We start from the raw sequence: 26,825 nt of genomic DNA on the forward strand, positions 1-26,825 counted from the left end.
ACCTTTATCATGGACTGGGGACACTCAGAGAAGCTCAGTTACTTTATTATTGGTCCAAAAAGAAGAGTTGAAGGGGCTAGGAAGGTGGCTCAGTGGTAGAGTGCTTGCCTTGCATGCATGAGGCCCTGGGTTCAATTCCTCAGCACCACATAAGCAAAAAAGAAAAAAGCTGGAAGTGGTGCTGTAGCTCAAGTGGTAGAGTGCTAGCCTTGAGCTGAAGAGCTGAGGGACATCACCCAGGCCCAGAGTTCAGGCCCGATGACCGGACCCCCCCCAAAAAAATGGATAGTTAAGGAGCATCATTCTTTTGCTGATGGAATGCAGCATTAGGGGTCTTACACCATGAATATTTTATTTGCTGGCTTCTGCAAAGGATAGGCAACAAGCCACATATAGGTGGCTCACGTCTTAGCTACTGGGGCGGCTGAGACCCAAAGGATTACAATTCAAAGCTGGACTGGGCATGGAAGTCCATGGGAGTTTATCTATAGTGTTCAGTACTGGGAACAAAAAGACAATGTCCCCCCTGAAACCCCAACTCAACAGCTCTGTCACCTGACTGCTTCCATAGGGCAGTCAACGGCAGACTGTTTTACAAGGAAGAGTTTGCCAAGTCTCAAGAAATGTAATAGTAACAGATAAAAATTAAATACACATGTGTAAATATCATGACAAATACCAGCAATAGATCCAGAATATGCTGCTATTCACACAGATATACGTATATGTAAATACAGATCAAAACCTAGGCACTAGAGTTCAGTATAAATAGTTTATAATTCAGTTTGCCTTTTCTCATGGAACTTTTGAATGTATGGAATTATTCTATACTAGAGTTTACTTTTACACATGATTTGAAAGACAACGGTAGAATATTTGTTAAGACACAGTCTCTGTATCCTCCTCACCTAGAATCAGATGCCTGGTTGTTGTGAAACAGTCCTTATTATCAGTAGGATCATAGGCACATTTCTGTACTAAACTTTCTTCATTAGTAAAATAGAAATATGAGCACATATTTCATAGAGTTACTATAAAAGAATGAGTTCATATACAAATATGTACACTCAAGCATACTCAACCAACCCTTAAATCTGAGGATAGTCAAGTTTTCTATGTAAGATGGTACAATGTGTGTGTGGTGTGTGTGCGTGCACGCGTGCGTGTGTGTAAAGTTTCATTCTATGGATATAAATCCATTACTGTCATTTCCAGTTTTAAATATTTTCTCATGACTCTTGAATATTGCTTTACTTTCTGGAACATTTTCAGGATCATTCTGTGCTTTCCTTACCCAAGCCCTGGAATCAGTTCTCTATCCAGGCGTCTCTGACTCCACTTAGAACTAAATGGAATTAGAACTGAATGGCATTTAGAAGTCAGTATGTGGACCCTTGTTGCACTCATGGCTATTAGAGTCTCATATTTCTAGGTCTTCTCAGTGAGAAGCTATGTCTGTCTATTTCTATATCTTCTAAAAATTTAGTTTATATGGATACCTTCAATTTCCTCCTCAAAAAATCAAAGTTATATTTCTGCACTTGCCACTCCAGTTTCCAGCAATGAAAAAAAACTAAGTTCCCATCATATTCAATATATATGATTATTTGTTCAATGTGGAGTACAGAGAAGGTATTTTCCAAATTGCTAATCAAAATCAAAGCCAAATAGCCAAGCACCAGTAGCTCTCATGTAACTCTTGCTACTCAGGAGTCTGAGATCTGAAGATCACAGTTCAAAATCACCTTATCTCCAATTAACCACCAGAAAACCAGAAGTGGCTCAAAGTGGTAGAGCACTAGCCTTGAACAAAAAAGCTCAGGGACAGAACCCAGGCCCTGAGTTCAAGCCCCATGACTGACAAAAAAAAAAAGCAAAAGAAAAACTACTAATTAGAATTCCAGTTTTAAAATAGCCTCATTGAATAAAATGTAATAAAATATTTAATAATAATTCGTTTAATTTTACAAAAATAATCCCACACATGTATTTCAGATCCTGTTGTGACACAGACATGTCTAACCAGCTTGGAAAGCACACCTGCTCTGCTTCCATCATTGTTTCTCCCTTAAGACTCTTAATGATACACACAGATATAATAAAGCCATATACTTAGCCTATGTAAAAATAAAATGCCAATGAACAATTTTGAAATATGTTCAAATTATGTGACAATGATACTTGACCAAAGATCAGACCCTGACGTATCAGTCTGCTATAATATGAACAATAGTGAATAAAATGGAGTAGCAATAGATCCTTCTTTTCTACTTCAACATTGTCTCTCCAACCTTTTTCAAATTCTAATGAAAAAAAAAGTTGTATTATTAGCACCTCAATATAATGAGTCACTGGAAAATTAAATGTGGTTCAGTGATGAGGTCAAGATTGATATACTTAAAGAACCTAATAATTTTCTCGGGCTTATAAACCAAGCCTGGTGATGTTCATCCCACAGGATTAATTGCCAGGAAGCATTCCTATCAGAAATCATTAAGGACCTGGGAGCTTTTATGTGAAGGAGAAAGTCTGAAAGTTCACTGTAGACTAATAACTATTGGCCAAAAGTTCCTCACTTCTATGTTCTTTGAAGTGTAGTGAAATAAAAGACTGGCCCCACAGAGAGGCTTGAAATGCAATTGACAACAAGTGATTTCTCTATGTTAGACCCTCTGAAAAAGCCTGATATTAAAGTAGTGTTTCTGAAAAGCTTTTATCCAGCTTAAAATATGAGCAGCAGGGGGACAGAGCTGGAGGGACTCCATGAATGATGGGCACAAAGGTTGTTTCCCTGTTATGAGAGGACTCAGCTGAGGTGATTCTTCCCAGCTGGACCTGACAGTCTGTCTCAGATCCCCCCAGCCTCAGCTTTCCTCTCTCCACTCTTTCCACTATGTGTGAAAAAGCTCTTTGTTCTTGCCGCCCGTATTTCCCTTTCTTTAGATAGCATAATTCCATTGCTTCTCAAAGTTAGGTGTTGAAATCCTCTTTTCTTTGAAATAAAAGTTTATTACAAATCAGAAAACCAAGGGGTGTAGGAAAGATTTAAATTACTATGTTTATATAACCAAATTTCTGATACTCTTGAAAGTGTCTTAATACATGATGACAAATATCAGCTACTTTTTCCTTCTGCTTTGAATTTTTTTTTGTTTCCTTGTGACCATTGAATGTAGTGATATTTCTCATCTTTGAATTTGGGTCTTTTTGCTAAAACAAGTTGACTTTCTCTTTCCTCATTTCAAGTGGCATTCCTCTCTGGGGAACATCAGAGTTTCCATTTAGTATATAAATAAATTTTCAGTTCTTGTATAGTTTTCAGATTCAAAACAACTGAGTCCTCTCTCTCCTATAATGGTTGGTTATGACTGCCTAGCATGAATACTAACAGGACATCTGAGGCTGTGTTCATTACTGATATCCCCCATGATCATAAAGAACAGCAGTACAATTTCCTGTGCACCTGTCCATTCATTGTGTGTGTGTGCGCCACTCCTAGGCCTGGGTACTGTTCCTGTGTTTCTTTGCTCAAGACTAGCACTACCACTTGAACCACAACTCTACTTCTATTTTGGTGCTTAATTGGAGATAAAAGTCTCACTTTCTTGCTTGGGATGGCTTTGAATTGTGATCCTCAGATCTCACCTCTTGAGTAGCTAGGATTGCAGGCATGAGCCATTGGTGCCTGGTTAGTTTTTTTTTTTTTTCCCACTGGGTAAGCAGCAATGGGAATTCCTATGGTTGTTTATTTTTCCATGTTGTGTTGGGCACACGTCGGAGAGTGTATTAAAGTGCTTCCCTTCTTTGTTGAACCACAGCCTTCTGAAAAGAAGAATGTTTGTTCAGCAAAATATGGGCTATTAAATATAAAACAAGAGCACAGTAAATACATAGGTTTTGTGTGGTTTGTTCTACTAAGTCATTTTTGCTTCTTACTAAATATTTATGGAAATGTTAATGAATAAAACATAAAATACACATTGATGTTACTGATCCACCCTAACATATTTGTAACTGTTTACTATTCTCTATTGTCTGATATTTTGGACAGTGAATCATATAATAGGATTTATAGTATTTCCCCAGGAAAAGAGTTGCGTATTAACAAGATTAATAGAGTTCCCCTGGGCATGTTCTTTGGATGTTTATTTTAAAATTTATAAGCTTAACTGTTGTACTTTATTCAAGTCTTACTTTCTTCCCAAAAATTACTCATGATTTTTAAAAAGAAATGCTTTTATTTATTTATTTAGTTTTAGTTGGTCATGGAGCTTGAACTCTGGGCCTAAGCGCTGTCCCTCAGCAATTCAGCTCAAGGCTAGTGCTCTACAACTTGAACCATAGAGCCACTTCCAGTTTTCTGGTGGTTTATTGAAGATAAGAGTCTCAGGGCTTTTCCTACCCAGGCTGGCTTTGAACTGCAATCCTCATATTTCAGCCTCCTGAGTAGCTAGGATTATAGGCGTGAGCCACTGGCACCCGACTAGAAATGCTTTATTTTAAACATATAAGTATGGAAAGAAATACCCAGTGAGACAAACAGCAGTTTTCTTTTCTTCCTTAATAGTTTCTGAAGTTCAGCTTACATGGAGCCACTGAATTTGAATTTGATTCAGTTGGGAGAATCTGATGTGATATTCATGCCTTGGGGCATAGGAAATTCTACTTTCAGGTTTTTATGCATGTTAAGATCCTTGTCTGGAGACAATTCTAGTAGATCATGAAGACTGACTGAAACTTTCATTCATGTATTGAGTCATTTGTCACTTAATAAACAAATCTTTGCTTATTTATTGTATACTGATTAATGTATGTTGCAAGGAGTATACCTGCAAGGAATGATGCTATGGAAAATGGAAGAGCAATGAAGAAACACCCCACGTGTGATTGGAGGTCATGCCAAGAAGGGGCCACATGTAGGAGAACTTTGGAAGAAAACCTCTAAACTAGGAGCAGAAAGGGTGAAGAAGCCTTTTTGGAAGTCCTTCAGGAAAAGTATAAATTAACCATAAAGTGCAAGCCCTGTGGAGTCCACATGTGAAATCCAAGGCTCTGTCAAGTTACCAGAAGAAATGCAATTGTAATTGCAAATGCAATTGCAGATTTAGGTGCTTGGAGTTTATCTTAGGGCTAAAACAATCCCAATTGGGTCCTTCACAGTATTCAATATATAGAGCTGATTCCCTTGTAGACACTACTGTTTACAATTTGTTTCTCAGGCAAACAGGTGATGTTATAGAAAATAAGAACCAGAAAACAAGCTATTTTCTGTATGTAGTTCCCTTTAGTTAGTAGTAATTGTTTTTCTCTTTTTCTACACATTTACTATCTAATATTTAAGTATTTTCTGATCAGTTACTTTTTTGATAAATATACATATTGACAATGCCTTCTATGCATGCAAGATTTTATATCATTTTTCAGTGAAGTGAACTGTTTATGTTATATAGTTTTAGGCCCATGTTTCAGCATACATTCATGCAGTCAACACATAGCAGTTTATGCAATGGGCACTTTGTGCCACCTCTGCTATACATAGCACTGTGTAGCCACCAGGTGTTCATACCTGAGAGAGAGACACAGATAAACACAAAAACAAGCCACAAGATAAGAAAGAGCTTCTTGTGTTCAGGGAAAAGGGTAAAATAAGACAATATGATAGAGTAAGATGAGGAATGATGGTGGTGCTAGTAAGGACACTCAAATTGATCTTACATGATAAAGTAACATTTAAATGAAGCATAGAGTAAGGAAGAGCTAGCCATTCAAAGATATGAGGACAGAATTTTGGGATATATACATATATATATATATATATATATACACACAGAGAGAGAGAGAGAGAAAGAGAGAGAGAGAGGCCAAAACAAATGAATTGGGTTTAACTCTGAGTATACATGAGTAATTCTGGAGACCTTATAACATCATTTGCTAAAGCCTGATTTTTCTTTCTGAAAGGAAATTCTCCTCTTATGAGATGAATGTATAATACCATTGTGGTAAGGATGGACTTAAGGAATACCTAGAAGGCTGGGTGCCAGTCACTCACACCTTAATCCTATCTACTTGGGAGGCTGAGATCTGAGGATTGTGGTTCAAAGCCAGCTTGGACAAGAAAGTCTGTGAGACTCTTATTTCCAATTAACCATCAGAAAACCAGAAGTGGTGCTGTGGCCCAAGTAGTAGAGCCCTTGCCTTGAGCTGAAGAGCTGAGGGATAGCACTCAAGCCCAGAGTTCAAACCCCATGACTGACCAAAAACAAAATACATAGACAGCTAGTATAGTAATCAAGAAAAAAATATGATAGGCCTGGATTTGTATAGTGTCTTGTCCAGAATGTGCACTGCATAAATTCAGAGTATTTCCCTGTCCCATAATACATATATCTACTTGAATATGTGTGTGTGTATGTGTGTGTGTGTGAGAGAGAGAGAGAGAAAGAGAGAGAGAGACAGAGACAGAGAGAGAGAGAGTAGGAAAGAGAGAGAGAGGTGATTTTATTTGGCATTGAACTCCATAGTTGGTTTTCTGCTTATATAGAAAAACTCCCAAGTCTTAGTATTTAACACCGTGTTGGAAGCAGAAAGTCCAAATCATACAGCACCATGTATTAGCTTCTGGTGAGGTTCTCATGGCACGAAGCAATACACTGGAGGGAATGTGTGTAGAGGGAATGCGTGTGACCAAGTAGCTGGAGAGATGTCTGGGCCTTGTTCGCTTTTTAAAATAAAAGCTCTCATGAGAAGTAACTTGGATTTCTGTAGAGATACATTAATTCTTTCTGCAGGCAACACTCCCAATGACTTAACTACATGGTATTAGAAACCTGTCTCTTAAAGGTTCTGACATCTCCCAGCATGCACATTGGGGACCAGGTTTTCAGCACATGAACCTCTAGGGGACACACTCATGTCATTCAGAAATTATGGCACACCTTGCTTAATTTATGACACTGCATAGAACATTTTTCACCCATTGTCTCAACCACCACCTTCTACCTTCAATTTGCTTTCCTTTCATTCATACTCAAATTCCTTTGTAGCATCTTCCTCCATACTTAAACTTTTAGTTAACCTTACATAAAGTAATAGATTCTGCTGACAAATGTCTTCTCCTATTCCTGACCTCCCGGATCTGGGAAGCTGAGCATGCGGCTGGCTTGGCTGGGAGATGGAAAGTTGTACAGACAAACTTCAAGGCAACAATGAGCTCTACTAAGGGTGGGCAGAAAGAACACTGTGAAGTTAATGTTGATCTATTGCTATCATAGGTGAGGTTGGGAAAGGAAGTAAGGATGATCAAAGCTGAGGCACCTGCAACTCTGGATCTTTGAGGGTCAGAGTTCTTGGAAATACTGTAGCACTCTTAAAAGAAGGGAACTGAAGGAAACATGTAGGACAGGGAAATAACACTCAGTGTGTAAATTACCTTTAACTAATCCAGTGTGGAAACTCTGTGCTCTAAAATGAGTTCTTTATAAGATATATTTCACCCCCTTTCCAGGATGGGAAACATTAGTTATTGACTAAGGATTGGAGAGAAGTGGAGAGAGAAAGAATCTCCCAGAACCCTTCTGTTTTGTGAAGACGCTGTTCCAGGAACAGGAATAGCTGAATGTGACAACTCATATTTAGACTCTGTGATAGGGTTAGTAGATAAATTGGTAGGTATCTTTTTCTTCTCAAGCTACCATAACGCAATAGCATAGACTGGTTGTTTAAACAGCAAAAATTATTCTGTCTCAGTCTGGAGACATAAACTGACAAGGTAGATTCTCCCTAAAGACTCTCCCTTAGCTGATCAGCTGCCACCTTCTTAAGATGATCACGTGAGATTTTCTTTATGCAGCACAGAAACAGAATGAACAAGTTCTCCGATGTCTCCTTTTGCAAGGGCACTCATCCTATCAGACAAGGGCCCACCCTCATGACTTCAGTGAACCCAAATTACCTGGCCCAAAAGTCTTATCCTCCAAATCACACTGGAGATTAAGATGTCAGCTTAATTAACTTCTAACAGAAACAATCAGTCAGTCACAGCAGGTCAGAGAGTTCCCTGTGGAGAACAACTTCTGCTACAAGTAGAGAGAGTTAGAAGAGATAGACTGGACTATGAGACAGAGAGAAGGGAAAATCCAGATGGAGTGAGAGGATGGAGAAAGTATTCGTGCCCAGCTGCAGTAGAAGGCTGAGCATTTTAAATTAAGTGTGATTGATTCTCAGGAAAATATGCTTATATTATTTAGCCTGAAATTATTTAATGCTTAGTGTGTTAAAAGAATGCTAAGTGCTAAATTAGATGTGTGGTTAGTTATGAAGAAATGCTCTGCAAAATTATAAAAGTACATACATAACTTCATAGATTAACTATAATAATAGCAGAGCCAGGTCCTTTAGTGAACTCAGGGTGGTGAAACTCCAAGTGTTTCCCCTTAAACCTTCCTGAAATATTTTCATCTCATGTTCTTATCATCTTATCTACAGGTGTATATGTATATACATGTCTTCTTTTGGCATGGCACTTAGTATTTTAAAAATTAGAAAAAAGAACAATAAATGTTTTCCCTTAAGGAAGTTTATTTTTCAGAGGAAGCCATGGACAATGTGTGTATACCCCTCAACCACTATCAGCACATGTTATACACACATTTATGAATGTGTATGCACACATTTATGGACATATATGACACATATATGCATGTACATGACACATCATTCTTTATGTGAGGTGTTTCTTTTGGTGTTTCAAAGGTTTGAACTCAGAGTCTGACACTTATTCAGCTTGGTTAAGTTGGCCTGGCACTTTACCACTTGAGCCACACCTCCAGTATGGCTTTTTGTTGGTTCAAGGACTTTCTGCCTGGAATGCCTTAGAACTATTATTCTCCAGATCACAGCCTTGTGATTAGCTAGGATTAAAGTTTCAAGACACTGGTGCATAGCTTTTATGTACATTTTTAGACTGTGAACTATTTTGAATAGAAAGGTTTCACGTTAGGATTTAGACATACAGCCAGTCCTACTGCTTGATAAACTAGCATGTCATCAACAGCTACAGAACAAAGCAGGTTTTAAAATATAGAAAATAAAATCTTCCATAAGTATTAGCTATTTTAACTATTTAATGAACATTCGAAGCATATCTTACAAAGAAACTTGCTTCTAAGGCCAGCATTGAAAGCATCATAAATCTTTCATAAATGGCAATATGGCCAAGTTTCCTAGCCCTGTAACAGATCACTTTGTTTGGACCACTGGAGCAAGTTTTTAGTCTTGAAGATCCATAAGATATGAATTCATAGGTGCCTAAACTCTGCGATCACATTTACACAGCAAGATATCCATCCCCCAGTGGCAGAAAAACTTAATACACATAGCAGCTGCATGTCTCACAAGCTGTGTGAGCACTCATTACATGGAGGCAGGGTGGTGGAATTTTACTCTCCTCTTCTAGGTCAGTGCTTGATTGGTTTCTGTTCACATGTTTGCTAAACACATATAGTTGAATCTATATAAGCAAAGTTCAAATGCAACTCCATAGCATCCAGAATTCTATTTACTGTGTGTATTTTTTATTAAGATCAAGTCGCTAATCTAAATACCTAAATGTGCAATGTTTGAGTTGAGAAAACTGTTATGAGTATGAATATCACTCTCATCATCCTTTACAATATCATGTTGCTAGTTCTGAGTAGAATCACAAGAGGGTGAAACTGGTTCTTCAGCTGAAAAACAATTCAAAGCCCATTGAATAATGGGAACTTCCTGTGCCCTGTATTGTTACAGGATTCAGGTCACAGTGTCAGAATATTCTTGGTCTCATTAACTGAAGATAGACACAGAAGGACTTTGTAGGAGAAGTTTTTGGTTAATGCAAAGCAAAGTGAAAATTAAATAAAAGTACATATGAGAGGAAAAAGTGGGCAGGCCGAGGAATGAGTAACTTCTTTTAGTTACTCAAACTTAATTTAAAAAATTGATGGTTCTAAAGTTTGAACTTAGGGTGTCTTGCTTACTAAGCAAGTAATCTACTACATGATATCTCATAGCTAGTTTTTGCTCTGGTTATTTTTGAGATAAAGTCTTGATTTTTTTTCTCAGACTGGCTTGAGCTGAAATTCACCTATTTATTTCCACCATAGCTAGGATGACAGATGTGTGGCATGGAGCTGTGATTCATATGGGGTCTCATAAACATTTTGCTTAGACTAGCCTCAAAAACTGCAGATCAATGAGGTCTTCTTGTATATCACAAGTTGGCCAGCTAAGATCAGTATGCCATGATGCATTTTTTTAAAATCTGCATCCAAGCTACAGTTCTTAGCTGTCAGTTTTCTTTATGTTAGCATGGCATGTTAGCCATCATAAAGGCTTTTTCCTAAGAGTGGTAGAAAGATACAGGTTACTTTATCAATTCTGTTTTTGTTGCAATATGGAATAGTCATGCATTTACATTATTTTTATATTTTCATTGCTGTTGAGTTAATAATGCTATGAGTAATTTTACTTTGTAATCTCATGAACAACTCAGCTGGGACTTTCTGATGGTAGAAAATGTATTTTCCAAGTGGACAGTGAAATCATTCCCTGGGAATTTGAACTGAATAGATTACTTTTCTTGGTGTTCAACCACAATGGGTAAACATATTTACTTTAAAGACTAAAAAGTAAACATTTTAAAAGTTGTATTTTTCATAAAGGGCAGTTTGGGACTTGTTCAGATGTGATAATTTTGTGTTTAAGAACACTTTCCATACCAAGTGAGCTCTCCTACATCAGAAGTAAGGAATCCAAGGATTTTGTTTTTATTTTATTTTTTTATTTTTTGCCAGTCCTGGGCTTGAACTCTAGGTCTGGAGGCTGTCCCTCAGCTCTTCAGCTCAAGGCTAGCGCTCTACCACTTGAGCCACAGCGCCACTTTTGGCTTTTTCTGCTTATGTGGTGCTGAGGAATCGAACCCAGGGCCTCATGCATGCAAGGCAAGCACTCTACCACTGAGCTACCTTCCCAGCCCCCAAGGATTTTTAATTATACAATTTTCTGTAAGACATTTAACTGCAATTAAAAAGAGCCCTCCAGCAGGGTGCTGGTAGCTCACACCTGTAATCCTAGTTACTCAGGTGGCTGGGACCTGAGGATCTAAATTCAAAGCCAGCTAAGTCAGTTACCACCAAAAAGTTGAAAGTGGAGCTGAAAGTTGAAAGTGGCTTAACTGGTAGAGTACTATCCTTAAGTACTAAAGCTCAGAAGCAGTGATTAGGCCCTGCATTAAAGCCTTAGACTTGCCCTCATAGAATCCTCAACATATTATTTATAGGAATTTGATCATAGTTATTAGGTAGCTTCATTTATGGACTTAGTAGTTGCTTATTGAGCATGGAGGAGGCACTGTGGAGGTTGTAGGGAGGAAGACTACATTCTTGAGCTTCATGGAGTTTAAAGTCTCTTCATAAGGTAACACAAAACCAGAAATTAAAACAAAAAGACACAGAGAGAATGAACAATGTAAGCATGACATGGAGAAGGCAGGTTTTAGGTTGAGTCTTTGATGAATAGGTACAGGCTATGCAAAGAGTCAGGGAAAAGAGATTAGCCAACATTAAAACTCCAAATATAAAGGAGCCTGGGCTTTTTAAGAGCTGAAAGGAGTCTGGTGGGGTGGGGTGAATATGGGTAGGTTGGTGGTTGGAGATGGGCAGGAGGTGGCAGAGAGGTAAGTTAGCACCAGATGATTCAGAGACTATAGGCTTTGGAAGGCTCTGGGTTTTGAAATAAGTGCAATGAGTAGCCTATAAAAATTTCAGTGTAGAGTATCATTGTCTGATATGAATTTTTAAAAGTTCACTTTGGTTGCATTTTGGGGAATAAAATATGTGTTTGTACCTGTGTGTTTTCATTTGTGACTAAAAATAGAAGCTGCAAACACCCGTTGGAATGCTATCAGAATTCTCTCCTTCAAAAGATGGTCAGGACCATAGGGTTTGGTCTCTTTCAGATCTAATAATGGAGAGGAATCCACTTAGACAGATTTTAATACTTTGAATATGTTATCTTTTCAATTGACTGATTTAATATGCTGAGTGAGAATAAATAGTAAATTATCTACAAATGAATGTATGATTGTATCATTTATTAATAAAGTTTGGAGCAGAATCAGGTTTTAGAAGTAAACCTATTCACTTGTAGACATTAGTGTGAAACCAATTGTAAAACTGAATAATTAACCAAACACTAATTGACCTTCATCATATACCAGACACTGTATGACACATGGAGGCCATCTGGTGTCCCTACAATTACAGGATTATTAATGAAGGATTTCAGAGTGTTAGAAGGAACCATAGTTCAAATTAATCTAATCCAGAATCCTTATGTTAATGACAAAACCAGCATTTGAAGCATTCCATTTTTCTAAAAATATGAAAACTGCTTAGTATAAAATCATAGTTATTTTTGTGAAACAATTTTAGGCATCTGGCAATAGTTGTGACATTATTTTCTTCAGAGATATGATAAACATACTTGAATTATGTTTTAGTAAATTGTTACAATTAGTATTATTAAAATACTTTTGGGGGCTGGGGATGTGGCTTAGTGGTAGAATGATTGCCTAGGATGCATGAAGCCCTGGGTTTGATTCCTCAGTACCACATACACAGAAAAAACAAGGAACTGGTGCTGTGGCTCCAGTGGCTCAAGCCTTGAGCAAAGAGAAACTCAGGAACAGTGATCAGGCCCTGAGGTCAAGCCCCAGAACTGCCAAAAAAATAATTTTGGATATGTTATGGAATCTTGAACATAAAAGTAGTTCAGGAGGAGTGCAGTAGGCAATGATCTGCTTGGTTTCAGTCAGACATAAGCATAGACAAAAATTATGAACTATTTTCTAATGTTTTCACTAAAGTATTAATAGTAGAGAAAAGGGGGAGCTGCTCACTTGTATTTCTATATTATTGATGGTTACTAATTACTTTGGATTCCTTTAGAGAAATATTTTTAAACTTAATTAAAAACATGAGCTTGAGAAGAAAGAAAAAATGTCCACAAGAATTGTCTTTCTATAATGTATTCTAGTGGTGTGTGTGTGTGTGTGTGTGTATGTATGTGTGTGTGTGTGTGTGTGTGTGTGTGTTTGCATGCTTGTTTCATGATCCTATTTAACTTTCTAAATTAAAATGCTGGTCAAAGGGTAGATAAATATAATAAAATAAATTGAACAAAGGGCTGGGAATGTGGCTTAGCGGTAGAGTGCTTACCTAGCATGCATGAAGCCCTGGGTTCGATTCCTCAGTACCACATATACAGAAAAAGCCAGAAGTGGTGCTGTGGCTCAAGTGGAATAGTGCTTGCCTTAAGTAAAAGAAACTCAGGGACAGTGCCCAGGCCCTGAGTTCAAGCCCTAGGACTGGCAAAAAAAAAAAAAAGTGAACAAGGACAAAAAAGGCAAAAAGAATATTTTGGGTGGTCTAAATAAGCATATTTATTATCTAAATTATATTACAATATTTATTGCTTATGTAGAGTGGCTTTTATTTGGCTCTTTGTTAGGTTTTTAAAAAGAGGTAGCCGAGTAAGAACTGCACCACGCACGTGGTATTCAGGTAAGGGGTAGGTTTAGTCAGTAGACCTGCTGGGACCAGGCAAGGTTGGCACTCCACGTAGCTGGGAAAGGCCTAGGAAAGAAAGCTGGGAAAGAGAGAGAGGAAAGAGAGAGAAAAGAGCTTGAGAAGAGCTAGACAAGAGCAGAGAGAGCTAGAAAAGAGCAGAGAGAGAAGGGAACTGGGAAAGAAAAGGAAAGAGCTGAAAAAGAGCTAGAAAAGCAGAGAGCGAGCTTCTGGGCCTGGGCTAGGCCTTATCTAAGGTATGGGTGGAGAAAGGTGTGGCCACATCAAATTCAGATGCAGCATCAAAATCAGCGGATGCAGATGTGACCTCTTCCAGGTGTCCCAGTTGCCTAGGTGATGCAGGTACTGGGTGGAGACTTTGCTGCGAGGAGGGTGGAGTCTGCTAGCCATCCAGGAGCGGATCTAACATTCCAGCCTTTTAATAATCATGAAATAGGGTATGGATTCTCTCTGGCTACTTCCTGCTGACAAGGGGCATTGACAATAGGGGTAAAAGGCTGGAATTTGGTCCCCTCCCAGAGAAGGCAGTGAGCAGCAGCTGTCCCTTGGTGGTGTGAGACCTTAGATGAAGTCTGGAGAAGTCTCCTGAGCATTGAGGGGCTGGAAAAAAATACTAGACAGTAAATAGAGAGGAAAGAGCTAGAAAAGAGCAGAGAGAGCTAGAAAAGAGCAGTGAGAGAGGGTCTCTGGGCCTGGGCTAGGCCTTATCTAGGGTATGGGCGGAGAAAGGTGTGGCCACATCAAATTCAGATGTGACCTCAGCGGATGCAGATGTGACCTCTTCCAGGTGTCCCAGTTGCCTAGGTAACGCAGGTACTGGGTGGAGACTTTGCTGCGAGGAGGGTGGAGTCTGCTGGCCATCCAGGAGCAGACCTTACACTCTTCATATTAGGTCAAGTTCTATGAAAATAGTTGAAAGTTCTTGCCCCAGGAACATAACACTTAAAACACCAGAAATGATCAAATTTGAAGTCCAAAAGTAGTTTCAAGAGAAGATAAAAAGACAAGTCGTAAAGAAATTAATATATATTCCAGGGGAGAAAGAAACTCAGAAAAAAAGGTTGAAATGATGAGAATACAAAGCAATAAAAACTGAAGTTTGGTTTCATCACTGTACCTATAGGTGGCAGAATGACATTCGAGGAACTGGACAAGGCTTAGTAATGCAGGGTTAGACTTCCAATGAAGAAATATAGATAAGGGCTCATCATAGAAACTTCAGAGAACTGGGAGCATAGAAAGTGGTTAGAAACTTAGTGATGAAAACAAAATCTAGTCAAAAAGATAGCTTATCTTCTGGAATTTCCTAGAAAACAATAAAATAGGAGGTTTGTGTATTAATATGTCTAGAGGAAATTTTCTGTTTCACCAGTTAATCTCTGAACCTTCATCAAAGACAGAAAGATAACTGTGCAATTTCACTTCCTCAGTGCAAATACATGTATATTGTATGCATTGAAGATCCATGTACTCTCCCTTAGCTTTTTTGCACAAGGCTGGTACTCTTATCATTTGAGCTACAGCTTTATTTCTGGCTTTTGGATGGTTACTTGGAGATATGCATCTCACAGAATTTTCTAGACCAGGTGGCTTCAAACTATGATTTTCAGATCTTAGCCTCCTGAATAGCAAGGCTTATAAGTGTGAGCCACCAGTGAATGTCCCCTTTCATTCTGAATGCGTATCTTTAGCTCTCTCAGAAAGCCCACATCCTGTGTTCCTACTGAAACCATTGATCTTTCCAACTATTGATGACTATTTGCTCTACAATGAACACATGTTCTTATTATGTGTAGGGTATGTGGCTTGAACTCCTTCACATATAACCTGTTCTGGGCTAGGAGCACCAGTATTACTTAAAGTTTGATGATGGATGTCAGGAGACGGAACCACAATTAGCCATGTAAGGCTTTTTTTTCTTTTTGTTTCTCTTATTTTTTTTTCAGCTATACTGAAGAGCCAGAGAAACTTGCAAGGAGATACTGTGAAGGAAGGAGGTAGCTACATCTTGAGAAAATTTCACATATGCAAACCAAATGTCTTCCATTAAGCTTTTAAAAATAGTCCCTTTTAACTTTTAACATGTGTGGGGCTAGTGCTTGCTCTGGCAATCACAGATTTGCCTATGTGCAGCACATGTACATAGGATTTTGTTGGTGGTTTTGCTTTCAAAATGTGCTTCTGACACAGGACCTCTGGAACTTCCCTGTTTGTTCTTTAATTCTATAGAGGATAAAAGCTCATTGAAGAAAGTAGGAAAGCACAAGCTTTCTCCAAATTTCATCTGGGCATACTGTTGGTGGATCTGTGGTTTGCTTTCAGAAATTTAGCTAATGAGTTAATAAACATTTTCTATCCTTTCCCCTTGCTTTTTCTTTTTTTTTTTTTTTTAAGAATAGAGTTACTGGTGGCTCATGTCTGTAATCTTATCTACCTAGGAGGCTGGGATGTGAGGATTCTAGTTCAAAGCAGCCTGGGAAGAAAAGTTTGTGAAACTATCTCCAGTTAGCCAGCAAAAAGGCAGAAGTGGAGGTGTCGCTCAAGTGGTAGAGGGCCAACTTTGAGGGGAAAAAAAGAAACAGGGATGGTATTGGAGAGAAGGAACAATGACAGAGTACTTTATTATTTACATTTGCTTTTGTCTTCTAACTAGGAACTTCCATTTGCTTGATAATGGAGGAGAACAATGACTCCATGGAGAACCCCCAGCAAGGCCAAGGGCGGCAGAATGCCATGAAGTGTGGGTGGCTGAGAAAGCAAGGAGGCTTTGTCAAGACATGGCACACCCGCTGGTTTGTGCTTAAGGGAGATCAGCTCTATTATTTCAAAGATGAAGATGAAACAAAGCCCTTGGTAAGTAGGAGAAAATGAAAAGCATCTTGGGCCCATGAAATGAAAGAAGCAGAGACAGAGTTGCTGGAAACTGATGGAAACTGAGACCAGCTCTATCTCCCTCATTGCTCTCAGCTCATGGGTGTTTTCATGCTTTTTCACGAGTGTTTGCTTTGATTTGGGGATGATGCACTGGCTAATTGAGGCCAAGAGGCAAATTATATGTGTCTACAGTTCATTTGAATTTTTACTAAGCTGGAACAGAATGTCTGAGTCCCTCAGGCAAACTGACTTCATGAGAAAATATGAATGAGCATCTATGAAGAGAATGTAGCTCACAGACAAAACATCTTTGCCTTTCCTCCAGAATGAGTTGAAAGCATAGATTTGAAGGGAAGCTGTAAACTGAACTTTCAGTAATTTCTGCAGCATCTTTAGTAGTAGTCTCTGAGGTTTCCCTTCTGCCTTAACCCACATTAAATATGGATATGGTACTGATACGTTCAACCACCATGCATAATATGCTCTTCTGGGGAAGGTCTGTGATTTTTTGTGGTTCGGTAGCTGTCCTTTATTTTCTTATTTACTGACCATTTTCCTAGCCACAACTCTCAAGACTGTAATGAAAGAGAAGAGACATCTCCACCTGCATTTTCATAGCTGCCACAAGCTTTCCCAGCTGTGATCATTGTTTATTAATTGATGGAAAGATGTGAACTGAGGTGTCTCAGTTCATTTTATAGCTCTGGGTTACAGAACTGAGAGAAGAAATAGATTCATTTATCTAAACATCCTGAAATATGTTACGGAGGCTGTTTTTTTCCTGCTGAAGTTCAAGAACTTCATTAGGAATTTGGATTAGGACTCTCCCTTAGTATTTTAAGTTCCTGAGGCATAAAAGCTGTCATTTCTCTAAATGAATTACAACCAATAGCAATAAAAGTACATACTCTAAAATTGCTACTACTTTTGAGCATTTAACAGGGTAAGAGTGTGTATATATCATCTTATGAAATATTTAAAGTAGTCCTATGAATATAATTAATCTCATTTTTGTTTGAAGAATCTAAGGTTAGGTAGTGTGCAGATCCCCCAAAATGAAATGGATAATGGTACTGTGATTCCACTTTAGATATCTCCAAGTTCATATGTCCTCAGCCAAAAACCACATAGTAAGTTCTTAATTTCTTTAAGTATGTTTAAGTAGTTTACAAAGGGGTGTTAACTCAACATGTCAGTTTATGAATACATTGCAGCTTGCTCAGTGTCACCTCTTCATTGTTCTCCCTCAGCTTCCACTGCCAGTAAATTGTTAAGAATATCCTGTGCTGATATTACAACAGAGATATCACACTTCTGTGTTTGTTATTCTGTCACATCAAACCTTTGGAAAATATGGGGGGTTATTATACCAGATGAGCAAATTATGGCTTAGAACATGAAACAATGTGACATGATCATAGTAAATGTCAGAGGTAAAGTAGTGAAGTGTTTTTCTTTCTCACTTGTCTTGCTTTCTTTCTTGTTACATTACTTGTTTTATATCACATAATGCTCACATTAAGGAGTCATTTCAAATATAAAATTATTTTATAAAATTCAGTGAAAGGGATCCAGTTAATGAATAGGAAGAGTTGAACATTGGCAATGTAATGTGACTTTGTTATGGAGGAATATATTGAGTATGATTAGTGAACAAGATTCAGTGTTAGAAATCATGGACAATTCCTGTGTAATATTAAGCAGAATGAGTTGGTGACCCACATTGGTATAAATTAATCAGTTTATAGGCATGATCCAGGACCTAAGTAGGTCATTAAAGGATCAAACAGACAGTTCAGGAGAAACAGATTAAATTAATGTTGAGAGTCTTCTTTGAGCTCACAGTATTTCCAAATAATGAAGGCAAGATTTACTTCACCTACCATAAGGTCAGCATTCTTCAACTATGAGAAATTGTAAGTATTAAAGAAAATGCACTTGAAGCTCAATTTGAGAAACTATTAAGAGAGGATTTAACCATATGATTTTTAGTACTGTGTGAAATTTTCATAAAGCTTGGAAATATAAATAAGAAAATGCAAAAGTCTTCTCATTAATTTAGTGAAATTTTCCTCCAAATGAAAAATATTCCAATTTATAATAATTCTAAGAAATATATTTTGATATTATTAATGTTTATAAACTCAACTAAAGTTAACAAAATGAAGCTCTATTGACAAAAAAGTACTAATTCTTCCATGAATCAAACACACACAAAAAAGGTTTTTATCCATGGAAGTTTTCCTAATCTTAATTTACAGTTAAGTCAGTAAAAATTTTGTAATACAGCACTTTGGATTACCATTTTTAATGTCTTTTATAGGAATTCAGTCTCTGGGAATTTTGATATAGTGCTTTTCAATTTCAATATTATACACAAATACTTAGACCTGTAAAGGGAAAACAGTAATTTCTAAATCATAGGACACTTGGTAATGGTAAAAGACCCTACCTTATCATTTTCAAGAAATGGTATAATTTCTTCGATTACATCACACCGTAAGTGAAGGCAGATATCTGGTACATTTCAAGTACCCATCATTCAGTTTTCAATGGGTTAGTGAATGCTCAATGAAAGGTTTTTCTTTGTTGTTGCTGTTTTTAATGTACTATGTGATTTCTTGTTTCTTTAGTATGTTGTTCCCCCTCTGGTATATATCCCCTGTTGTCACCAAATTTGATTTTGTCACCTTGGTATTGTATATACGTTTATTTGAATTAGCGAAGGCAAGGGGAGCAACATAATAGTGAGAAAGGACAAGGGGGAACTAATGTAACAGTGATAATCACAGGACAATATGTTGGAAATGATCTGTACAACTTAGGGGGTTGGAGGGAGGAAAAGTGAGAGAAAAATGAGGGAAGGGGTAACAAGTTTGACAAGACATGTACTTAATACCTTACTTATGTAACTCCTCTGTATGTCACCTTGACAATAAATAATAAACAAGGAAAAGAAAAAATCAATATGATGAAGCATAATCCACGTTGTATAAACTCAACAGTAATCTCAAGTAACTTTTACAGAACTAACCACCTACATGAAGAACATCATGAAAAATAGTGAAAGTGGGGGAAAAAAATCTCCTTTTGTATATCTGTGTGTAGCAGCCAATGTGCTTTTGTTACTGAGTGATCAATGAGGAACTAGTAAAGCTCCTTGCTTTGATTGCAATTAGCTTCAACTTTGCTTCCTGCTCTTCCATGAATCCTCAATTCTTTTTTAGATTTGCTTTCAGGCAGAAACATTTCTTAGTTGCTTATGTTCAATTTGATTCTTTCATCATAAGGATGTCCTTGGACTTCACATATTTTGACTAAGTCCAATTCAATGTTACTAGAGGAAATATCACTAATAAGATGAAAAAATGTAATCCTTAAGCTATCCTCCCTGGGTAGAAAATTCAATAAACATATTTTGCTTTTGTTTTCTCTTAGAAGGCTTTTGTAGAATAAGAAAGTAACTCCCCCTCCCCGAAATTTGTCCATTCCATCACAGAATGCAAGTCTCAATTCATCTTAATAAAAACAAAGAAGCAATTAGTACCAAGGGGTGAGTTATGGTCCACCTAATATTGTAGAGGAAGGTTATACAAAGCAACAGGTGTCCCTTCCCTGAGCTCTAATAAACAAACTGAAGATAAACAAATTAGAGAAAATATAAACAAATTGGAGACAAGAATTCAGAGCAGAGGTAAGACATGGAATTGTAAAATTGTCATGTATGGATAGATCACTCCACACCGTGAAGGTGGAAAAATTGCAAGAAAAGAATTGAGAGAGACAGGTAGAGGCACAATATAGGCAGAAACAAATTCTCTCCTAGACAGTGGAAAGTTATTTTCACACAACTTCCACAACTATACTAATAACTTTATTTATTTATTTATTTGTTTGTTTGTTTAGCGCAGAATGGGGCATTTTCTTAGCCTTTCTGCTCTAGGCTGGTCCTCTACCATGTAAGCCACGTCACTTCCAGCTTTGGGGCAGTTATTTGGAGATAAGAGTCTCATCAACTTTCCTGCCAAGGCTGGCTTTGACTGTGATCCTTAAACCTCAGCCTCCTGAGTAGTGAGGATTACTGGTGAGAGTTTACCAGTTGCCAGTTTATGCTAATCTCTTAGAAAGAAATTGTAGCAGCTGTTTCCTCTTATGTGAAAAACCTAAGTTATAATGAATATATATATTTTTCCATCTTCATTTTCACATTTCATTTCTCCCAGCACATGATCTACATCTGATTTAGCATACTACATATTTAATTTCTTAGACTGGATATTATTTTTCATGTTCTTGTTCAAACTGCAGCTTGACTTTCCATTATTCAGACACCTGTCCATGTTTGAGGACTGGAAGTTTTCACTTCCTTCTCGTTTGTATTTTTGTTTTGAGCAAAAGGCATAAGTGCCCCGAGTTCTTTTCTTTTTCAAGATGATACTTGTGATAATGAGTTTCCAGCTCTAACCAAGGTACCCTGATGATATATTCACAGTTATCCTCAAAGTATATCTGTTTCAGATTTAAAATAAATCAAACTAAATCTTTTAGTTAACCTATTATTTAGTTAAACTTAATTAATCTATTAACTATTAACGTTTATACTTATATAGAGACATATTTTATTCCCAACAGATTTACATACTAATGTTGACTTTGGTTGTTTCTGAAAAATACTAGTAGAATGTGTTTTTGTGTATAGACAAATTTTGAAAATACGTAATTTTTGTCACTCCTAAGTGACTACTGTAGACATTTTGTATAGCTGTATTTTTTTCCATTTCTTGGTTAAATACTCTTCCTGCTTGACATTTTTAATCTTACAGTATAGCCATAACATTTAAAGAAAACTTAAAAATCAAATTAGGAGCTGTGATCTAGTAGCTCACACTTGTAATCCTAACTGCTGATATCTGAGGGTTGTGGTTTGAAGCCAGTCTATACAGGAAAGTTTGTGAGACTCTTGTCTTCAGGTGATCAGCAAAAATCAATGAAAGAAGTGTAGCTGTGGTTCAGGTGGTAAAGCACTAATAGCCTTGAGCAAAAGCTCAGGGACAACACCCAGGCCCAGCACTAAGATCAATACAAACACATATGAAAAAATTTATAAAATGATCTTAGTCTTTTTCTGTACCACCTATGACTTTGTGACAGCAACTTTATAACAGCTGTTAAAACAGTTTGAAATTCATGAAAATAATACTGATCTTTTATTATTGTTCTGCTGTTCATTTTCACTAATGATTGAAGCCTTACTTTTGGATATTATAGCATGAGGGAAGGCAATATATCAGGGATAAAGAATGAATATTATAGTTATCTTAAAATAAGTAACGTGCAGGTTTGGTTAATGAACCCAGTGATCAATTCTGCATTCTCTTTGGACCCATCTGTTTTACTTTTACCACAAAGTGTATGATTACTTAAGAAAAAGTTACCTTTTGCCTTGGATTGTTCTGGTGAATATCTCTGACACACTCCCAACCTTGAAAGTGACATAGGACACATCGATTTTTAGAAGCCAATTCAAGACACCTGATAAAATGGCTAAAATCCAAACACATACTAACCCAATTAATCTAGTCTAGACTTTTCTACAACAGATATTGATCCAATTGTGTGGGAATGTTTTTTTCTGTACATGATGACTATGGCACTCTATTAGATCAAAAATGGATCTTTCAACTTACAAGACCAACGAATTTTGAGCAATTATAATGCAAAGGATAGCCTCAAAATATATGAAAACCAATTGCTTGTTAAAGGGTAATGCCTAATTTTGCATACTTAATGAAACTCATGTGTTCATGAACTCTAAAAGTATCTACGTTGATTGCTGTTTTCTGTTATAAAATATGAGCCTGAAGAACCCAAAGTCCCAATTGATGTGCTTAAAACAATATTGAAAATACAGAAATTTGAATTTTAACCTCAAATCTAAAACAGACTTCTCTGTAGTAGCTAGGTCCTTTGATATTTAAAGAGATACATAAAATAGTATCATTTTGTGTCATCACAAATTTTTAGAAACTCTGGCTTTTCCGAGAAATGATTATGTCAAGAGAGCAAAATTATTATTAATATAAAATATTACTTTATTCCACAGTTGGTTGAATGACTTATGGCAGTTTCTCCATAATAATACAGATATACTATTTTTTCATTTGAGAATAAAGGCTTTTGAGTTAACTTGGATTGAGTCTTGGCTCATCTCTATACTAATCATGATCCATTTGGCAAGTGGGCAAGCTGGTTTCAAGTTTTAATGAACTGGTCTGTATAAATACATCAAAGCAGTACAAACCCTATAACATTAGCATGATGATTAAATAGAGAACTTTTGTAGATAGTTTTAGAAAGCAATGGCACTAGTAATCATAAAACAAATATTACCTATTTTTATGTTACCAAATTTATCTTTAAGATATTGTTTATACTACTCATTTATTTGTTTACTTTTAATATTCAATACATATTTTTTTAGATTTCTTTTATTTATTTTTTTATTGTGAAAATACTGTACAGAGGAGTTACAATTACATGGGCAAGATAATGAGTACATTGTAGCCTCCTCATTTGTTTCCCCTTCCCATACCTTCCCATCCTCCCCCAACCCCCCACCCTGTTTTTTAGATTTCTAATGGAAGTATTTGCTAGGAAATATAACAGTACTCTAGATTCTACCACTTTCTACTGGCCTTGACTAAGGTACTAAACTTCATACCATGTTATTCTCATATAAAAAATTAAAGTAATAATAAACTTACCTCACAGTTAATAGTAGTACATAAATTGGTGCTTACCCAATGACAGAAGACACCCAATGTAGATAAGCCATTAGCCATTCTACCATCGTTGACGATAAGGATACATTAAACTACTCAGTAGTTTACAAGTTTGGAAATATCACATGCACCTTATTAAATGCATGATGAAGGAAATAATTGATAATCTACCCATGTGAGATTGAGGAGCTTTGCCCTTTTATTTATTGGTGATACTAACATCAAAGCAGAAGATAACTCGATTGCAGGTGTCAGTTGTGCCATCAAACATTGAAACCATATGGAAAATATCCCTGAAAAAACCAATGTTCACTCCTGCAGTGTCTTTTCCCATCGCTTAAATTACTTTTGGAGCTCTTTCCAGAAGATAAACATGGTTATGATGATGACTAAGGAGACTTAGGGGAATCTTTTTGAAAGATTAGATCACTTCAACTGTTTTTGTTTGTTTGTTTCCACTATAGCATTTATTTATCAACACTAATTTGGTAGGAAAAGTACTGGAACTGAATCTGTTGAGCTCTTCTCATTTCAATCCCTAGTGATGAAGTCTTTTGTTTGTGATGCAATTCACAGAACTGCATATTTTTACACTCTCATTAGCAGAGACTTGGGCACTTTGTATTATGCCAAGTAGTAAAGAAGAGAAACCAGGGTGAAATGAAAGTAGGTAGAAATATAATTTGAACATTTACATTTTATAGCAATTTCTTAAAGGGGTACATTTTCCCTGACAATTGAAATATTTCACAGCCAGTTGTTACCCATTCTTTTTTTTTAAGATTGTAATGGATTTATTTATTTCTAATGTTTTTATTGTAAAAATACTGTACAGAAGGGTTATAGTTACATGAGCAAGGTAATGAGTACATTTCTTATCAAGCATTGGCATTGCTGCCTCCTCCTTTGTTTTTCTCCTACCATCCCTGTCCTCCCATCTCCAGGACTACACTCCCCCAACCCCCGCCAAAGTTGTAAAGTTCATTTTTCGACATAGCATCTTGTACATCTCATTGTTGCAATGGGTCCACCTGTATCCCTATTTAAACAATTTGTTTTTCCCTTCCCCTCTCCAAATTATGCCAACATCAAACACAGTGAAAACAGGGGTTATACCGTGGGAGAGGGACATACAAAGCAACAAAAAAACACGTGGTACCTTATAAATATATTCGAAACAATAGCAAGGAAGAAAAAAAACACTTGTGTCCCTATCTTGGGGTTCATTTCGCTTAACATCATCTTATCTGACCTTTTCTGGTTGTCCCAGACATATACTAGTTATTGCAAATAAGGGAAACCATTGGACCTATGTTTCTTTGGGCCTGGCTTACTTCACTTAATGTAATTTTTCCAAGTCTTTCCATTTCCTAACAAATGGGCTAATGTCATTCTTTCTGATGGAGGCATAGAATTCCATTGTGTGTGTGTGGGTCTATATATAGACCCACACACACACACACACACACACACACCTCATTTTCTTGATCCATTCATCTACTGAGGAGCATCTGGCTTGGTTCCATATCTTAGGTATGGTAAATAATGCTGCAATAAACATAGTTGTGTTGGGAGCTTTGTATGGTCTTGTTTGTGATCATTCGGGTAAATGTCCAAAAGTGGGATTGCTGGGCATAGGGGATCTCTATATGGAGTCTTTTGAGGAACCTCCAGACTACTTTCCAAAGTGATTCAACAAGCTTACATTTCTTTTGAGCAATTGTCTTTAGCTTTATCCAACCTGGATCCCACTGTTCTCTCTTTCTCTAGAGATTTTACCATATGTTCATTCATTCAGTGACTATTAATCAATGCAGACTACATATATTATACTTTCAGAATTTTGGCTTCTTTTCCTTAGTATGCTATTAACAAAACTCACCAACATAGCATACCACTGTACTTCATTTCTGATTACTGACAATATACCCAAAGAATAGATAAACAATAATGCATTAATATATGAGATTTTGCTCATTCATTTTTCAGCTTATTTAAATGTGATTTCTTCATAGTGTGACTATTATGTGTAATGCTGTTGTGAACATTCATGTACAAGTTTTTGCGTGGATATGTTTTTATTTCTCTTAAGTATATAGTAGCATATAGAATTGCTGGTTCATATAGTAACTTGGTTTAATCCGATGAATTGTGCCAGTCAGTATTGTTATTTAATTTCAATCTAATGTTAAACTCAAACCTCATATTCAGTTTACATTTCATCTCTACACATTCACACCTACCCTAGCAAGACTTCAGTAGGCTAGAGACACCTGTATCTATGCACACACCTTCCTTGCTCTCCAAAACTGGTAGTGTGTGTGTTTGCACATGAATGCATGTGTATGTGCATATATAAGTGTGAGAGACAGACAGAAATACAGACAGACAGCAACAGATCCAGTGACTGAGAGACAGACACAGAAAGACTGAGCGAGGCAGACAGACAAAGAGAGACAGACATAGACATGACAGGAAGAAACAGAAATGGTGAAAGAAAGAGAGGGAGAAAGGAAGACAGAGTAGAGAGGGAAAGGGGAAAGGAGAGGGTATCCCAAAGTGCTGGATATGTTTTCTTCTCTTTGAAGTCCCTCCTATTGAGGGCTGTCAGGGAGGAAGTTGACAATAATACTTCCATCTCTGTATAACAGCCCATGGCTATAGGCATGTTTATGTCTATACTGCTTACTCCTGCCTTTCTAGCTGACTTTTAGCCTTTGATCACCATCCTGGGCACCTTGGTTCTGATGATGGAAAGAAGGCCATATGTTGCCCTCTCTTTTTACCTTTTAGTTCTGGAAATGTATAGTACACTCCCAGGTTTCAGCTTCTAGAAGGAACCCATCATTCAAGTTTTACTTGAACTCATTGGAAATCCAAAGTATATATGATTGCCATGCTAAATGTGGAGCTGTAGCTTTCCCACCTTGCCAGAGAACTTTCGGTCTTGCCATTCTTCTATAATTATTATCTGTGTAGGTTTTGGTAGCAGCAACTTAAGCGCATGATTAAGTTGCAAATTTTCCCAGTTGCAAGTGATGATTTAGAGTTCCTTTTTATTTGACTTGAGGAGTTATGGCTTCTTCTCCAGATATTTGTTTTTGCCCTAGGAAGAAGATAGAACAGTTATGATGCTGATACTGTGACTGCAGTGTTGACATCTGACTGAGCTTGATTGCATTCTCCTATATCTTAGAAGATATCTCCTATATCTTCAGCCCCATTTAATTTCTTTTTTAGACTCCAGAAATGAGTTCAGGACAAAAGGATATAATTCCTACTCAACATTATATTAGAAATTTTTCATGTAATTTTTACATATTTTACATTAAAAAATCATGACTAAATAAAAGTCCATGAATTTTAATCTCCTGAATAAATGGGACCAACATTCTACCCTTAATTAACTAGTCTAGAGATGATCAAAATCTATCATGGGTCTATAGCAATCCCACTTTTGGGCATTTACCCAAATGCTTACAAACAAGACCACACTAAAGCTACCACCACAACTATGTTTATTGCAGCATTATTTACCATAGCT

At 37.0% G+C, this 26,825-nt stretch overlaps 1 protein-coding gene across 1 annotated transcript in view; it reads left to right on the plus strand.

Annotated features, from left to right (window-relative positions):
• Arhgap24 (Rho GTPase activating protein 24) overlaps positions 1-26,825 on the plus strand; it is a 449,827-nt gene that overhangs the window by 64,005 nt on the left and 358,997 nt on the right. The window contains exon 2 of the mRNA XM_013020201.1: positions 16,279-16,478. Coding sequence (XP_012875655.1) covers positions 16,299-16,478 — 180 coding nt within the window. The 5' untranslated portion in view covers positions 16,279-16,298. The remainder of the gene's footprint in view (positions 1-16,278; positions 16,479-26,825) is intronic.

The sequence above is a fragment of the Dipodomys ordii genome, unplaced genomic scaffold (assembly GCF_000151885.1).
Source record: "Dipodomys ordii isolate 6190 unplaced genomic scaffold, Dord_2.0 Scaffold49, whole genome shotgun sequence".
In the NCBI taxonomy this organism is placed as follows: domain Eukaryota; kingdom Metazoa; phylum Chordata; class Mammalia; order Rodentia; family Heteromyidae; genus Dipodomys; species Dipodomys ordii.